Raw genomic sequence first — 19,051 nt, 5'->3', positions numbered from 1 at the left:
GCTCAGAACAACAGAGATGAAAACAATACGCGCAATACCAGGGAACACCCTTCTGGATAAGAAAGACCTAAGAAGACAAATTGACAGCAGTGATATCGTATGATGGTGTAAAGCTCGACGAAGATACTGGAACGCACACGTCAGCAGGATGAATGAAGATAGATTACCACGAATCGTCAGAGATAACATACCAACAGGAAGAAGACACCTGGGCAGGCCAACAAAAAGATGAAGAGACAGCTGGCAGTCCACCTCACAGAGGACCGAATAACTGCTCTGGATGAGAGGTTGTCCAGGTCTCCTGGGCATACATCCGCCCGTCCAAATATGTATGTGTCCTATATAAGGCCATAAAGCAACATCTCTCAAAAGTTGTCCACCAACCCCAGAATAAGGATTGAGAGGAGCATATTCCGCTCTTCTTGATGGCGTTTAGAGCAGCAGCCCACAACTCAACAGGACAGTCACCATCCAGAGTTCTTTTCAATCAACTTTTTTGTGATGTTGTGTTTGGATCTCCAACAGCCCAAAGACATTGAGGATTACGTTGACGAGTTGCAAGATTGCTGGACATTCATGAACTTGTCAGAGAAAGTCTGAATGTAGCTGGTGATAAGATGAAAGCTCGTTATGATCTTAAGGCGAGTTCGGGCGAGTTCCACAAGGATAATACAATTTGGTTGTTTAATCCTCAGAGAAAGAAAGGCAAATTACGGAAATTGACATCTTATTTACTTTGCAGCTTGGAGTTTTTCAAGGAAACTCCGGTTTTAACTTGCAAATATTAAATCAGGATGACTGAATCACCTATTTCAAGCCCCTTTGTAAGACTTCAAACGATTTGAAATGATAAAAACCTTGAAAATGAATGTTATGTAGACTTACACATCCGAATTAGGTAATACTTAATAAATAACTAATTAAATTTGAAATAAAGTAATCACTTTTGTAATACTGGATCTCGAAGGCCTGCCAGAACTTAGAAAATGAGTTTTCACAAAATTTGTTTAGGAAAAAATGGTAAATAAACAATACTCCTCACATTCTGAAGATTATTATAGTTATAGTATAACAAAAATGTTTTTTTACTTCTAAGTAACTCGCTGGACTCTAGAACATTACTAGTTTAGTTTACTTACTAGAAATTGTCTGGATTCCAATGGTGCAGTGTACCCTCTTTAGTAAAGTTTGTTCCTATACAAGAAAGGGTCGCCACATTCTCAGCGTCTGGCTTTTTGTCCCAACTTTATAATAAAACTTATAACTCGTAAAGTTTCACTTAAAACGGTCGCGGCACTGTCATAACTTATAAAGAGCTATAAAGATCATGAGTATTAAAACTTTTCTAGAAAGGAAAATCTACTTGCTTACCGTGAACACGTAGTCAAATAAACAAAATTTGCATTATTGTGCTTTTACTTTATAGTATAAGTTAAATTACGTTAAGATACGTTTTTTAAAATTTAATTACCTTGTTAATTAATAATTTGCAATTTGCTTTATGTAAGCATTTCTTTATTTGGCAACCCTACGTTGTTTTCATCAGTGTCCCATTTTGCCAAAATCTTGAAAGTAACGCGAGGTTGCTTGTTTTCTCTATTAGAGAGACGTTAACAGCCTTTCCTGCGTTAAAAACAGCAGAGAAGCATGCTTCTGAGCCTAATCTTAGTTCGTCAGGTTAGTCAGTTTCATACCTAGTCATGGGCTTTCAAGATGTGGATTTAATAATCTTTTGTGTCCTATAGATGATGCTGAATTGGAACGTGGTAGTTTGAGAAGGCAGTCTTTGATGCCGTTGTTCAAGTCAAACTTATCTTCTGAACTATTGTTCAGAAATAAAGATTCGCATTGAGAAAGCTAGTGCATCCTTCATGAGGAGCAAGAAACTGCTCTGTAGTCGCGATCTAAGCTTGGACCTAAGAACTCCTATGCTCAAATGCTATGTATTCCCGGTCCTTCTTTATGGTGTGGAGGCTTGGATCCTAAACGTATATTGCGAGCGAAAATTGGAAGCCTTCGAGATATGGACATACCGTAGGATGTTGAGAATACCATGAACGGAACATGAGATTCTAAGAAGAACGGAGAAGGGCGTGGAGATCCTACATGAAGTTAAAAGAAAAAACTGCAATATCTCGGACGCGTTATGAGAGGTCAAAGGTATGAGATTCTGCAACTCATAATCCAAAGAAAGATCGTGGGAAGGAGAAGAATATCCTGGCTTAGGAACTTCTCGTCTTCCAACCTATTCAAAACCGCAGTTTCCAAAGTAAGAATAGCAATGAAGATATCCAACCTCCGACATGGAGATGGTACATGAAGAAGAAGAAGAAGTAAACCGGTCAGGCTGATCTTCTTCATATACCGTCTACCTTCATAAGGGTTGGCGATCACTTCCCCAAAAGCTTCCTTATCCCTTGCAACGTGAAACAACGATGAGGTTAGTCCACTGTCTGAAATTCCTTAGCCAAGGTCTTTTTTCTCTATTCTTTCTTGCATGATTACTTGCAAGAGAGAATATTTGTCATTGCGAAGTATGTGATCCTAATATGCTGTTTTTCGCACTTAATTTTCTGTCGTTTTCAATTTTTCTTAGTACTTCTTCATTTGTAATACTAATCAACTGAAATCAGTCCAAGGAATTTTAAGTGTGAGTCTGTAGAGCCACTGTATCCATAACGTTCTGGAAACCTTTATCTAATACAAACGGGAGGTGAAAAACACAAAACCTTCTTTACGAGGAAATTTAATGAGCCTCTAATTAAAGAGGGCTGCCTCTCTTAGTTATATGTTAGAGCCTATAATTCAAGATGGTACGCTCTACATGTTTCAAGTGCATAAGCACCCTTCTTCAGGAGCTGGAATGTGATACATAACTTCTTCAAACTTTATCTAATGGCCAAACTCAGTTTTCTATTTGTGAACTGTATTTTACAATATCTTTCTAGGAACCTATGTCCTATGTCTATTCTGATCTTATCTCCTCATCTTGGTCCAATTGGAAATGTATGGTTACTCCCAGGTATTTGTATTTGTCAAGCCTCTTCAATTGCTTACCTTTTTGTTAATTCTAGTTTTTGAGATTACCATGTATTTGGTTTTACTTATGTTCATTGTTAGTTTAATTTTTCCCAAGCTGATCATTATTCGAGAGGCTGACATTATTCTGACTCTGGTCTGGAAGATCCCAAGGATGATCGTATCTTGAAACTGATCATATTAGTGAGAAAATTGATGAAAATGATAGATACACAAATAGATAATCTAAAGTCCCTCACAGCGCTAGTGGCAGTAATGTAATAATTGTCGTTCATTTTCTGTTACATGTGAACTGAGAGAGATGGAAAGTTTGACGTCATTGACGTATGTCATTTACGAATTTTTAAATTCGTGCTGGTTCAGGGGGCTGACGCAGAAGCGACGTTCAGAAATAACTCCCACGTCCGTAATTTGACAATGTGTCATTTGATCAACATATTTAAAAAATGAACCTGTGTCACGTGACAAACTGTCTTTTAATATTTTGACGTTTGTTGACAGTTTCCTCGACTTTTTTCCAGCTATAATTTGAATTTATTGATTTACTTTTTATTTTGTGCAGTTGTTTTTGTAATTTTGATATTATATATTACGCTTATTTAAATCCTTCTGTAAAGACACACCATATGACAAAAAAAAGCTAATGAATGGGTCTATTACGTCACGTTGGCCGGACCAAGCTAGGTTGTACCGTTTGGCCGCTAGAGGGCATCAAAGTTGATTATTTTCTCTCGATCTCAAAAACGGTTTGAGTTAGGGATGTGAAATTTCTGACTTTTTTTACAGGGATTTTTTCGGAAAATTTTTTTTGACTGCCTAGATAGCTTTAGGTTAATGGTGGAAATGTGACGTGGACTGTCATTTGTCAAAATGTAATTTTTTAAAGATACCATTCCCGAAAAACTGTCAAAATTGCCATAATTTCAAGGTGATATCCGAAACCGTGCCAGTTAGAGCAAAACGGAGGTCAGATTCGTGTTTCCCAGTTTGATATTAGTGAAAAAGGTCACTTTGATTGAGCAAAATCCAATATGGCCGCTGTTAGTATAGTAGGCCCAAAAACCACAAATTTGAGTCAAAGTTTTGTGCACTTTTCCAAAAAATCGTCCATAGCTTGCTTATTTGACACATTCTGCAAAGACACACCCTGTGACAAAAAGAAGCTAATAAATGGGGCTATCACGTGACGTGTACCGGACCAGGCTAGGTTGTACCGTTTGGCCGCTAGAGGGCATCAAAGTTGATTATTTTCTCTCGATCTCAAAAACGGTTTGAGTTAGGGATGTGATATTTTTGACTTTTTTTACAGGGATTTTTTCGGAAAATTGTTTTTGACTGCCTAGATAGCTTTAGCTTAATGGTGGAAATGTGACGTGGACTGTCATTTGTCAAAATGTAATTTTTTAAAGATGCCATTCCCGAAAAACTGTCAAAATTGCCATAATTTCAAGGTGATATCCGAAACCGTGCCAGTTAGAGCAAAACGGACGTCAGATTCGTTTTTCCCAGTTTGATATTAGTAAAAAAGGTCACTTTGATTGAGCAAAATCCAATATGGCCGCTGTTAGTATAGTAGGCCCAAAAACCACAAATTTGAGTCAAAGTTTTGATCCATAGTCCATAGCTTGCTTATTTGACACATTCTGCAAAGACACACCCTGTGACAAAAAGAAGCTAATAAATGGGGCTATCACGTGACGTGTACCGGACCAGGCTACGTTGTACCGTTTGGCCGCTAGAGGACGTCAAAGTTGATTATTTTTGTTCGGATATTTTCATGAATATCTCAAAAACTTTTTGAGTCAGGGGTGTGAAATATTTATCACATATACATCCCGATAGGAGGCAACTTTTACTAAATATGATATTTTTCTGTACAGCGCACCGTTTGAGTTTGAAAAATAACAAACTAAATTTCTGACTTTTTTCACAGGGATTTCATGGTTTTTTTTGAAAAATTTTTGTATTTTGAAAATTTTCTAGGACTACCTAGATGGCTTTAGGTTAATAGTAGAAATGTGACGTGGACTGTCATTTGTGAAAATATAAATTTTTAAGGGTGCCACGCCCTAAAAATTATCAAAATTGCCATCATTTCATTGTGATATCCGACACCACGACAGTTAGAGCAAAATGGACGTCAGATTCGTGTTTCCCAGTTTGAAATTAGTAATAAAGGCCACTTTGATTGAGCAAAGTCCAATATGGCCGCTGTTAGAATAGTAGGCCCAATAACTACAAATTTGAGTCAAAGTTTTGTGCTGCACTTTTCCAAAAAATCGTTGTTACTCGCTTATTTGAAACAATCTGTAAAGACACACCATATGACAAAAGAAAGCTAGTAAATGGGGCTATCACGTGACGTTGACCGGACCAGGCTAAGTAGTACCGTTTGGTCGCTAGAGGGCGTCAAAGTTGATTATTTTATTTCGGATATTTTCATGAATATCTCAAAAACGGTTTGAGTCAGGGGTGTGAAATATTTACCATATATACATCCCGATAGGAGGCAACTTTTACTAAATATGATATTTTTCAGTACAGCGCACTGTTTGAGTTTGAAAAGTAAAAAACTAAATTTCTGACTTTTTTCAAAGGGATTGGATTTTTTGAAAAATTTTTGTATTTTGAAAATTGTCTAGGACTACCTAGATAGCTTTAGGTTAACAGTAGAAATGTGACGTGGACTGTCATTTGTGAAAATATAAATTTTTAAGGGTGCCACGCCCTAAAAATTATCAAAATTGCCATGATTTCATTGTGATATCCGACACCACGACAGTTAGAGCAAAATGGACGTCAGATTCGTGTTTCCCAGTTTGAAATTAGTAATAAAGGCCACTTTGATGGAGCAAAGTCCAATATGGCCGCTGTTAGTATAGTAGGCCCAAAAACCACAAATTTGAGTGTGAATTTTGTGCTGCACTTTTCCAAAAAATCGTTCTTACTCGCTTATTTGAAACAATCTGTAAAGACACACCATATGACAAAAGAAAGCTAGTAAATGGGGCTATCACGTGACGTTTACCGGACCAGGCTAGGTTGTACCGTTTGGCCGCTAGAGGTCGTCAAAGTTGACTCTGGTTTTTCTTAAATATCTCAGAAATGCCTCAAGTTAGAGGTGTGAATCACAAACGCACCCCGTTGGGATGCAAATTTTATCGTTTGTGACCTTAAAAAATAAAAAACTAGATTTTTTTTTTAAATTTCAAAGCCCGGACAAAAAATAATAATTATTTTATGTTATCTGTAAAAAATCGAGAAAAAACGCTTAAAATTGGTAAAAATTAGGTTAGGTAACCCAATCAAAATCTTGGGTCTCCTGACCATTCTAAAAACTCACCTTAACAAAAACACAGAGATATTCATGAATATCTCGGGTAATAAGCCAAATTTTGGCAAAAACTCAAAAAATGTGATTCTCCTATTTCCTTGAAAGCTCTCAATGACTATTTTCGACTATTTGAGGTGGAGGCCTAAGAAGTGTTTACTTGTTTTTACTTCTTAACTAAACCTTTTATTAGATTTGTTAATTGATATTGAAACTATAACTTTGATAATCCTTAGTGCCTAACTATTTTCATGGTAGGTCACAACAAAATCAAATGTGAATGTGCACATGCCTACGTGATCTAATAAATAGTTATGAGATGTAAAAGGTTGTTGACATTAATTAGAAAGGGAAACGTGTCCTGGAATACACCCATTAACTTATTAAGGACAGAATTAGCTCCGCCGCAGCATCTAAACCCTTATGCATGATCTTCAATTCGAGGGGTTTCGGATCGAAATTCTCTGGAACACTGGGACACTTTATTACTAGGGCCAAGTAACGACGCTATTGAACCGTGAAGTGTTTGTAGTTTAGCTAAGACGGCTAGAACAGTTTTTGGAATTTTTAATCTCAACTGCAATGAAATTAAGCAGGCAAACATATTAATCCCACGCTAAGTAGGTAGTAAGCGATAATCGATAATGCGTCATTTATCTTTTTTGTCTTCTAAACTGATTAGACTTTTAAAATGACGTAAAATATTTCTCCCGAGCTCTTATGAGATTTATTTCAGGTCGTAGCATGGGAATCAATCGATAGACGCAAGAACCAGTAAAGTGGTGTTCACAAGTTAAGTGGTTTGATTGCTCTTTTAAGGTTTATTGTTAGCAGCACTTTTAAAGACTAACAGTTGGAGCGCGAACTTTAACGAGACTATCCAATATTGCCTTTGTTTCATATTTATTTAATCGTTGGATTATATATTTTTTTTTTCAAGCGGTCTAAAATAAGCCTATTGTGTACCTGTACTGCCGGCGTAGAAAGGCTATTTCATATCCTAGGAGGTAAAAAAATAATGTCCAGAACTTGATCCAGACTAAAAGCGTTGCATTTAGAAAAAAGCAAATGAAATTAATGCAACACTTACTTTGCTTTGATTGACTTGTCAAGCTTGGCTCTGCAATACAATCCTTTCATGTTCTTATTCTGAAATATAGTTTTCTTGAAGGTGTCAGGGCTAAATTTGTGATCAAATTCAAAATCAACATAAACAAACGGACTGACACAAAAAGACAAAAACTGATTGACACAACACGGCTAATACGATAACAACACGAAGCTATTTCCAAAGTTGTCTAACAGAGGGCGTATCATGGCTGTCTATCACGCGGTTCTTGAATATAGGCTTTCAAAAATGTTATCGGCCATTTGCTCTGGTTTTTTGGCTTCAAATCTCCGTTGTTCTATGAGAATGATATTTTTTCAGTAACCGTTATATATGTATATTTACCAGTCCGAATTAATCGGTTAACCTGGCTAGGAAACGATACACATCCTATGTTTACCTTATTACGCTTTCACTGTGTCATCTGTCAAAAATCGTGATGTCCATGGCACACGCTTGCGTTGTTGTATTGTCAAATAAAGTTTCAGTGAAGCTGTAAAGCGACCTAAATCGCCGAAATGAGTGATAGCACCCTGCATACGCCGCTTGAAAAAAAAAATATTATACGTTACACGGACGTAGAAAGCGATTATTGTGCTTCGCTCAGTTGTCGAGAGTTAGAGTATATTCCACAAGTTGGCTCAGAGGCTCTATAAGAAAGCGATACGAGACTCCTGTGGAGGGAGGACACCACTGAGGCGCCAGGGCCGCCAGGAGACCTTAGGCATCATACTTGGGACTCACTTCCCGGGGTCGAGTCAGGTAAGACCAATACTCACAGATAGCGAGAAGTGTGACGTACGGGCAGACCGTATCGTCACTTTTGAAAGAGTGAAATGGGCTATACGCTCGTTGGTCCCGTTTAAGTCTCCGGGGACTGACGGTATCTTTCTGGCGCTGCTCCACAGGAGCCCGGAGGAGATGACCCTGGTCCTGCTGAGGATATTTAGGCGATCGCTTACCCTGAAGAGTGAGAGTCGTGTTCATTCCCAAACTGGGAAAGGCAAATTACTCTAATCCGAAATTGTTTCGACCCATCAGCCTCTCAAGACTCTTGAGAGCATTCTTCTTCTTCCAATGCGTATCCACTAATGGATGTTTGCGATAACATTTTCCATTTCTTCCTTATTTCTTGCGGTGTGTATCAGCAGACTGTACATCGTTCAGCCCTGTCCACTGTCTGATATTTCGCAGCCAAGACATTTTTTTCCTTCCGATCCCTCTCCGGCATTCGATCTTGCCTTCAATCAATAGATGTAAGAATTGATATTTCGTGTTTCGCATTATATGCCCCAGGTATGCCGTTTTTCTTTTCTTAATCGATTCAAACAGTTCACGTTGTCTGTTGACTCGTCTTAGAACTTCTTCGTTTGTTAGTCTAGTCGTCCAGGGTATCTTCAGGATTCTGCGATACAGCCACATCTCGAAAGCCTCCAATTTGTTGATTGCAGCCGCCTTCAATGTCCAACCTTCCATACCGTAGAGAAGCACCGACCAAACGTAGCATTTAGTGAATCTGAGCCTTAGGTTAAGGTCAAAATCGGAATAGGTAAGCACTCTTCGAAGACTTAGGAATGCCTGTCGAGCTTGTTCAATGCGACATTTTATTTCCTTGTCTGATGTCCAGATTTGAAAAGCCAGATGCCCAAGTATTTAAATTTATCTACTCTTTCTATGGGCTTTGCGTTAAATGTTATGGTGGAGTTTCCAAACATATTTAGGTTTCTAGAGATAATCATAAACTTTGTTTTTTTGGTGTTGATATTTAAGCCCATTGATTTGCTCTGTTCTCCTACCTTGTTGACCAGTTGTTGTAGGTCGTGTATGTTATCAGCAATTAAGGCCGTGTCGTCAGCATAGCGGATGTTGTTGATCCACACTCCATTGACTTTGATTCCCATTTCCACGTCTTCCAGGGCCTCTTGGAATATTGCTTCCGAATATAAGTTGAATAGGAGTGGAGACAGCACACATCCCTGTCGTACCCCCCTTCTAATCTGTATGGCATTGGACATATTATTGCCTAGTTTGATTTGCTCTGTTTGGTTCCAATATAGGAACCAAACACGGCGTTTGTGGATGTAGAGGGACCGTTTAACAACATCTCCGGGGCACATCCGGTGGTTGCCGGATGGGTGACAACCATGTTGTCCAACCGTTTGGTTTTTGCGGAACTCAACGCAAGCACGTCAGAGGCGTGGGTTGCCAGGGGAAGCCCATGGGGGCGTTCTCTCGCGAAGCTCGAATTCGTTGTCCAGAGGAAAAAGGTGGATTTGTTTCAGCTACTACCACTATTGACTCCCTAAAACTTACTTGTCTGACCTGGAGAGACAAAAAATTCCCTACTTTTATTTCATCTTGTGGTACAACACTTCCAGGCAAACCATCCAGAACAAAGCGATATGACAGTGAAGCAGTACCACGACCAAAAATTGTGGAAGAGTACTTTGATGGAGCACCATCAATTGACATGCACAATCACATTCGCCAACGTGGTTTAGCTTTAGAACAAGTATGGAATACCAGGAGATGGCAAAACCGAATATTTGTCAGTATATGACTAAAATGCTATAAATACTTTAAAAAAGAACCTAACTTAAAAACCGTGACTTCACTGAACAGCTCTCTTTGCTATTGATAAATAATTCTTGTGAAGAATACCAAAGAGAGATTCAGATGTGAATAATATTGAAAATACTATATCCGGTCCTCAAGGGGTAGTTCTGCATGGGGAACATTTTCTTATTGCATTGAGTAGCGAATAAGAACGCATTCGAGTACAAAGAAAATGTATAATATGTAGTCGAGTTCGTAAAAGACACAACAGACAGCAAGCTTCAGGTGTAGTAAAGCTCTCTAACGACCGACAGGAGTTGCTTTGTATACCACATACAAAATGGAATACCAGTTTCAAGTTCGTAAATTTTGAATTTTTGAAACCATCATTTGTGGAGGTAGGTTCTTCCAGCAGGACAAGACCCGTGAAGTCTTCCAGCAGGACTTTGGTCTGTGCAATCTATCACTAATTGTAGTTTAAACTTTATAAAGCATACCAACTTGTTGGTTACTCTGAAAACATAAATAAAATACTGTTTGAACATTGAAAGTGAAACTCATGATACCACACAACACCATCATTTATGACTCTCTTGTGTCGACTGCAATTCCATTTACATAGAACAGACTGGCTCCAGCTTTGAAATTTGGTTGAAAGATCACACGAAACTAAGGACAAGCAATATCCATGCTGAATGGAATTTTGTGGGACCAAAGCATCGCAAAGTTTAATAAAAAATTCATATATACTACTGTAGTAAAGAGCATAATTACTTGTGGATGTGAGATACGGCCGCTGAAGAAGAGAACAGAAAGCATGCTACCGGCAACCGAGATGGACTATTGGAAGAGAAAACCGAATCCCAAAACAGGTATTACTGTGGACACCACAAGGAAAAAATAAAAGAGGGACCCCCAGAACAGGTGGGAAGGAATAGACAAGGAATTGAAGGAGAAAGAACTACCAGATGAACTAGGGTTGAATGGAGGAGGTTACGTGTCGTAGAACGTTCTGAAGAGAGATATAAACTGCTCGTCAAAAAGAATGGGACAGCAACAGTTTTGGTCTTTTTTGAGCGGCTGTATATTCAAATTGAGTCACTCGATTTTAATATTTTTTTTTGAGGATTAAAAGGTATTTTCATTCTCTTTCTGATGGCCTAAATGATCTTTTTGAAAGTTGCCACGGATCCGAGTATACAGGGTGTGATTGAGGTGTAGTCAAAAAATTAAAAATTTAAAAAAAAATTCATGAAAATGACAATTTTCATGAACCTAATGTCAACATCCTGTATTTAAGACTATTTTCAAGACTAACATTTTTCATTTTTTTAATTTAAAAATTTGTAAATAGCATACGTTAATGACGTCAAATTTCTATTTCGCTAAGTTCACATAACAGAAAAGGAACGACAATTATTACGTCACTGCCACTTGCTCTGAGACGGACTATAGTTACTTATATACTATATAACTTTTATTTATTTATTAATTAATATCCATTACCAGTTCTAGACATTCAACCTTTTTAAAATGATTAAATTGTCTATTTTAGTGTGAAATTACAAATACAAATTATAAAATTAACTGTTTTAGTGCTCAAATTTGATGATAAAAATGATGCAATTGACTGACAGTACAGTACATATTATAGAATTGGAACAAACTTTGATTTATGGCAGAATGTCTAAAAATTGTGCAAATATTCTAAAAATAGGCAGAAAGACCAAGTGGTCGATAGCCTTTTTTCTGTTGAAAATAAAGATTGTTTATATATATATTCTAAAAACTTTCAAAAACCCATAGAAATGTTGCAAAAGGTCTAGCAATACCTAAAAAGGTCCAGAATTCTTGCAAAAGGTTTAAAAATGTTAGAAAAAAGTCTAAAAACCTTCAAAAAAGCATGGAAATGTTGTAAAATGTCTTAAAATACTGCAAAGGGTTTTAACACCTCCAATAAGTCTTAGAAATGTTGAAAAAGGCCTAGAAAATTTGCAAATTGTCTAAAAATGTTTCAAAAAGAGCTAGAAATTTTGCAAAAGGACAAACAGCTTCAAAAAACTACTAAAATATTGAATAATGTCTAAAAATGGAGTAAAAAGTCTAAAAACCTTTAAAAAGGCTTAAAAAAATATTACAAAAAAACATTTATTTTCCCCCATATTCTTCTGCATTGCATTTAACATAAAAACCATGGTTTTTGTAAATGTAATCAGTGGCGGCTCCTCAATAAGTGCACATGTGCACGTGCACTCCCAAATTTTGAAACCAAAAATGCATGTTTTCATTATAAATCTTATAATGATTGAAATAATTTTCTATTAATACCAAGTATTAATCTTGGAAATAGTTAAGCTTTTAATAATAAATAATCGAAATCTGGACAAATTACGGATCACCGCCGCGACCGTGCACCGTGTGCCGTGGTAAAATCAAGTGCACAGCTCCTGGGTATAGTAAATCTGATTGGTCGAACTTCCGCCGCCCGCCCCCTTTGTACCCCGCGACTGTCTAGAGTCCGTCGATGTTTTAAGCTGGCCCGTGTGCACAGTTAGATCGTGCACTCGGGGCTTTTTCTTATCAGTTTGCTTGTCGGTCGCGTGTTATTTTTCTTTTTATAAAATGCCTCCAGTATTTCCTACCCTTCTTAGTGTGCCATATTTAAAAACAATTAAATTTTCTTCTTTAACCTTAGAAGAAAAGATTAATATCAAAAGTGTAGGTCGTCCAAAGCCTAATTTGGAATTAACGAGTATAACCAAAAGCAAAAATCGTGACTATAAACGAACCTTTAAACCAGAAACTTATGAAAAAACTGACTGGCTGTGCGGGTGTGATGTTAGCAATAGTCTTTACTGTTTTCCTTGTTTATTATTTGAAAGTGACAAAGCATCAGAGTGGACAAAATCAGGTGTTAAAGATTTAATACATTTATCTGAGAAAATTAAAAAACACCAACGATCAAAGGCCCATTTGACTGCTAAATTAGGATTTAATTTATTGGGCAAGCAAGATATTCGGCAACAATTAAATAGAGCATACCGATTAAGCATTGAAAAGCATAATGACCAAGTAAAGAATAACAGATATGTATTATCTAAAATTATAAACTGTATAAAATTTTGTGGTGCTTTTGAACTTGCTCTCCGTGGACACGATGAACAACAAAATTCTTTAAATCCGGGTATATTTAAAGGCCTAGTCAATTTCTCTGCAGAATTGGATTTTGCACTGAGGGATCATTTGCAGCAAGCTACCGTATTTAAAGGCACGTCAAAAGAAATTCAAAATGATTTATTGGAATGCATGCTTTCTGTTTGTCAGGCACATATCAAAGAAGAAATTTCCACGTCAAGTTTTGTGTCCATTATTAGTGATGAAACAACTGACATTTCGAATATTTTCCAAATGGTTATAGTTTACCGTTATACTTTGGCAAACGGCACCCCCGTTGAACGATTTTGGAGCTTTATCAAACCAAATGAACACCATGCCTTGGCCTTAGCAAGCTGCATAGAAAAATCTTTAAATTATGCTTTAAGAAATTCTGACCAACTAATTTCCCAAAGTTATGATGGAGCAAGTGTCATGAGTGGAGCCCATGGTGGTGTGCAAAAACTAATAAAAGACAAATTCAAATATGGCCATTATATTCATTGCTATGCTCACCAACTAAATTTAATAATGGCTCAAACAACAAGCATAAATACAAACGTACGCATATTTTTTTCCGAGTTGAGTGATATCACAAATTTTTTTTCAAATTCTCCACAAAGAGTTGCCATATTAGATGAAGTGGTCGGAAACAGGATTCCTAGAGCTTCTGCTACCAGATGGAACTTTAAAATTAGAACCGTTAACACAGTGTATGAGAACGGAGAAGCTCTTATAGCGTGTATGGAAAAAATTCAATCAACATCTAGACAGTCTGACACCATCACCAAAGCAGGAGCACTTTTCAGGTTACTGCAGGACTCAAAATTTATTTTTTGGTTGGCAGTGTTTCATCGAATAATGCCACACGTTAGTATCTTATATTCACAACTTCAAAAAAGAACCACTGATTCAGTAACAATAAAAAGATGTATTACAGAGTTTGAGAAAAGTATTCAAAATGAAAGAGACAACATACACACTATAAGAGAAAGTGAGTTAGCAGACATTGATGACAGCCAAGCCAGGAAAAGAAGGAAGACGGAAGAGAGAAATTCGTATGTTTCGACGACTGTTCAAGCTAAGGAAGTATGTGATACTATAATTGCTGAAATAAAAAGAAGGTTCTCATTCACAGGATATTTGGAAATTGCACACTTATTTTCTGTCGAAAATTTTGAAACATTTTCATCAAACTTTCCTACCCTACATTTGGATTCAGCTGTTCGAAACTTTCCATTTTTAAATAAATATAAATTAAAGACAGAATTGGAAATAATATATAGAAGATCAGATTTTAGAGAAGTTTCTGGAGCAGTCCACTTCCTTAAATTTTTAATTGAAAATAATTTACAAACAGATTTTTCGGAAACATTTTTAGTACTACAAGCAATTGTCACGATGCCTATAACAACTGCAGAAGCGGAACGGTGTTTCTCCACATTAAAGCGAGTAAAAACTTTTCTTAGGAGTACAATGGGCGAGAATAGACTAGCTGCCCTCGCAATGTTGTCTATTGAAAAAGGAATGATTACAGAAATTCCCAACTTTAATGAACTGGTCATTGAGGAGTTTATATCAAAAAAGAATCGACGAGCAGACTTTCAATTCAAAACATGTTTGTAAAGGACAATAAAATTAATTAATAAACATGGTATTATTTACGTATTAAAACATTGTTTGGCCAGACTGCGGTATTCACAGAGGTAAGTTAAATAAGGTTTTATCCCTTAATAAGATCATCATTTATCTTAAAATTGTAGGAAGTTTGGGCGTGGTCTCAAAAAATTTTTCGCCTGCGGCGCTATTTGCCCCTTTTATTGTGCACTACCTTTCTAATTTACTACGAGCCGCCACTGAATGTAATATATCATTTTAAAGCAAACAGCGTGTTCTTTTTAACTAGATAAAAAAACCAAATGGTGTCCACAAGAAAACCAATGTCAAAGTTGGTATCTCGATACCAAAACGTCGAAAGCGAAAACAAAATACACAGGATACACAGGAAAAGATCTAGCAATATTTAAAAAGGTCTAGAATTTTTGCAAAAGATCTAAAAATGTTGCAAAAAGGTCTAAAAACCTTCAAAAAAGCATGGAAATGTTGTAGAATGTCTTAAAATACGGCAAAGGGTTTTAACACCTCCAATAAATCTTAGAAATGTTGAAAAAGGCCTAGAAAATTTGCAAATTGTCTAAAAAAAATTCAAAAAAAGCAAACTTTGCAAAAGGACAAAACTTCAAAAAACGACTAAAATATTGAATAATGTCTAAAAATGGAGTAAAAAGTCTAAAAACCTTCAAAAAGGCCTAAAAAAATATTACAAAAAACATTTACTTTCCCCCATACTCTTCTGCACTGCATTTAACATAAAAACCACGGTTCTTGTAAATGTAATATATCATTTTAAAGCAAACAGGGTGCTCTTTTTATCTAGATAAAAAAAAACAAATGGTGTCTATAAGGAAACCAAAGTCAAAGCTGGTATCTCGATACCAAAACGTCGAAAGCGAAAACAAAATACAAAGGAAAAGATCTAGCAATATTTAAAAAGGTCTAGAATTTTAGCAAAAGGTTTAAAAATGTTACAAAAAAGTCTAAAAACCTTCAAAAAAGCTTGGAAATGTAGAATGTCTTAAAATACGACAAAGGGTTTTAACACCTCCAATAAATTTTAGAAATGTTGAAAAAGGCCTAGAAAATTTGCAAATTGTCTAAAAATATTTCAAAAAAAGCAAACTTTGCAAAAGGACAAACAACTTCAAAAGCTGGTATCTCGGTACCAAAACGTCGGAATTGAAAACAAAATGCACAGGAAGATAGTCTTTAAAAAGATGTGGTTAAAATTTGATATTTTCTCAAATTTGAGATAATACAGCACTTTTTTGAATAAAATGCTAGTTTTTGGATTTCGAAAATTACTCAAAAACAAAAATGCAATGTTGTTCCAACGGAGATGGATTGCCTATAGAATTCTCTAAAAAATTTCTCATTTAACCTTTGCAGTTTACTGGAAGCAAAATTTCTGTATAGAGAATCCATTCTTGGACACACAGTATATAATATAAACTAGGATTTATCTGTACGGTTGTAAGAAAAACGTAAATAAAATTATTATTTATAATAAAAAGTGTTATGTAATGTAATGTTATGTTAGGTTAGGTTAAATTCAAAATTACTTTAGATTTAAGAACATTTAATGTGATCGAAAATTTGGAATTTGATGGTGGAAGTTAAAAACGTTTAAGATAAAAAGAATTTAAAAAATCAGTTTAATCTAATATATAAATTTTAATAAAACCAGAAAGTTCAGGTATTTTTACGTTATTTTATGTTAATAATAGCTAATATGATTTTGCTCATTTTTTAGTTTTTGGACCAATTTTCATGTTATGATCAATTTTCATGATTTTGCTCATTTTTTAGTTTTTGAACCAATTTTCATGTTTTGATAAATTTTCACGATTTTGCTCATTTTTTAGTTTTTGGACCAATTTTCATGTTTTGATCAATTTTCATGATTTTGCTCATTTTTTAGTTTTTGGACCAATTTTCATGTTTTGATCAATTTTCATGATTTTGCTCATTTTTTAGTTTTTGGACCAATTTTCATGTTTTGATCAATTTTCATGATTTTGCTCATTTTTTAGTTTTTGGACCAATTTTCGTGATTTTGATCAATTTTCATGATTTTGTTTATTTTTTTGTTTTTGGACCAATTTTCATGTTTTGATCATTTTTCACTATTTTGCTCATTTTTTAGTTTTTAACCCAATTTTCGTGATTTTGATCAATTTTCATGATTTTGCTCATTTTTTAGTTTTTGGACCAATTTTCATGTTTTGATCAATTTTCATGATATTGCTTATTTTTTAGTTTGTGGACCAATTTTCATGTTTTGATCATTTTTCATGATTTTGCTCATTTTTTAGTTTTTGGACCAATTTTCATGTTTTGAACAATTTGATACTGAACTTTCAGTGTAACTTTTAAAAACACATTGTTTGCGGTTAATGTTGGAATTAAATCACAGTCTGCCCAACTAAGTTGTACATAAAGCCTCAATTCAAACAAAGACCCATTAATATTGTCCCGATCGAGTATTTGTTGATGTCCTGACTAACTTTGATCTGTCAAGTTTGGAAGAGGGATTTAATTAAAATGATAATATTGTGCCTGATTCGATTTTGTGATGATTTGATATTGAAGTATTTCAGGGTGAATGTCATTTCATACACACAACAACTCAACAATATAACAAAGCTACCTTTTGTGATATAAGAGAAGTTAATTAATTTTTTTCTGTTATAAAGTTTGATGCATAATTTTTCACTACTACTAGTCAATTACCCGACTTTACTGTTTGCAATTTGTACTTACCCAACGTTCTTACTTATCTTCTTCTCAAAACAGAGCTTTCACACCCACCTAAACTCAAGGCAAAGATGTCACTTAACAACTTTTTCTTGACTTTAACACACAGCATATTACGATTTCCCTACTAAAAATTGTATAAAATGTCACAAAAACCTTTCCTAAAAATCAGTATTCACTAGTGAATTAACCTGGCAAAAACCTCCCGTAACGAAACCAGTGCCACATCCTGCAGCATTTTAGAAGCATTCGAACGTAAGATTTTCTGATTTTTGTTTCGCGGCGCGCATTCCGCTTTTCGGACCTACGTTTAGGGAACAACCCTAAGTTACTAACCATTGGCATTGCAGCATCCCTACAGGATCACATTTGGGGTTGGTCCCGAATCGAGCCGAAATGCTGCGAACGACGACGACCGTGTTTGCTTTAGTCGATATTTTGGATTTTTGATGCTAAACCTTATACATATTGTCTTCACATTCTCTTGGATTGTGTTTGATTTGAAAGGAGGTTAACAGCTTCTTTCGTTACATTGTGACTGACGTGGAATAGGAGTCAAAAAAGCCATCAGTGTAACGTAAGAATGAAGAAAAATTTAATAAGAAAGAATAAAAAGTAGGATAATATGTAAAATAAAAGAATAGCTGTATCAAAGATTACACTGGAAATTGTTTCTTAAAGTTAAATTAAAAACCTTGCAATCAAGAAATAATTAAAAACTATACAAATTAGCGTTGACGAATCACCGTACTGCTATGCAGGAATATGGAAAATGAGTGACAAACAATAATACGTTTCGTCACTGAACCGATTGGCTCGATATACGAAGACAGTCGGAAGACTCCGTCTCGCGCCACAAAATGTAGTAGTCCCGCATTCTGCAATCCGCATATTAATGAAAATAGTAAATAATTTCTAAATTTTAATATTGGCGAGTGCCAAACCCTCCAGAAAGCTGCCCTCGTCGTCCAACAAATGTCATTTTTTAAGGGTGCCACACACTGAAAACCGTCAAAATTGACGTAATTAAATTTAATTATCTCAAAAACTGTGTTAAAAGCAAAGCTTGAATTTGACGCCCTCTAGCGGTCAAACTATCATACCAATGACCTTTTTTGAATACACCGTTGAAAAGCCCTTAGTCTGGACTATATTTTACCTTCAGTGACATTTTGTGTTAACTGTTAAAATAATTGAGTTATTTTAGGTTAAAGCAAAAGTGGTTAAATCACTTTGAAGGTTTGTGAAGCTTGAGTTTGACGCCCTCTAGCGGCCAAACGGTGCCACCGATTAACTTAAATGGGCATATTTTTGGAAAGCTTACGATCTGAGCTATTTTTTAATTTCAATCACTTTTGGTCGTCAACTGTCAAATAAGCAAGTTAAGGAGGATTTTTCGAAAAAGTGCACGAAAATTTTGCTGAAATTAGGAATTAAATTTAATAATAAAAAAATTATATTTTTTTTTATTTAATTTTTACATCTTCACT

General features: G+C 35.7%; 2 protein-coding genes across 4 annotated transcripts in view; one reads left to right on the top strand and one right to left on the bottom strand.

The window, feature by feature from the left end:
* LOC145724453 (acetylcholine receptor subunit alpha-like 1) overlaps nt 1-17,874 on the bottom strand; it is a 40,282-nt gene extending 22,408 nt beyond the window's left edge. For both annotated transcript variants that reach the window (XM_081972739.1, XM_081972740.1), the window contains exon 1: nt 17,568-17,874. The gene's annotated coding sequence lies outside the window, so the exon portion shown is untranslated. The remainder of the gene's footprint in view (nt 1-17,567) is intronic.
* Nucleotides 12,244-15,046, top strand: LOC145724508 (zinc finger MYM-type protein 1-like). Of its 2 annotated transcripts, none has more exons than XR_014177014.1 (2): nt 12,244-14,893; nt 14,951-15,046. XR_014177014.1 is itself a non-coding variant. In XM_081972830.1 (2 exons), the coding sequence occupies exons 1-2, from the start codon at nt 12,657-12,659 to the stop codon at nt 14,173-14,175; spliced, it is 1,449 nt and encodes a 482-aa protein (XP_081828956.1). In that variant the 5' UTR covers nt 12,244-12,656; the 3' UTR covers nt 14,176-14,327. The 2 variants fall into 2 exon arrangements, 1 of the variants encoding a protein (XP_081828956.1); XM_081972830.1 differs by lacking the exon at nt 14,951-15,046 and having other exon boundaries at nt 12,244-14,057; nt 14,128-14,327.
* Nucleotides 17,875-19,051: the final 1,177 nt, after the last annotated feature.

This window comes from Ips typographus, linkage group LG2 (assembly GCF_016097725.1).
Source record: "Ips typographus isolate SLU linkage group LG2, UJ_Ityp_2.0, whole genome shotgun sequence".
Classification (NCBI taxonomy): Eukaryota; Metazoa; Arthropoda; class Insecta; order Coleoptera; family Curculionidae; genus Ips; species Ips typographus.
The sequence above is the reverse complement of the archived record's forward strand: the minus strand, read 5'-3'. Positions and strand labels throughout refer to the sequence as shown.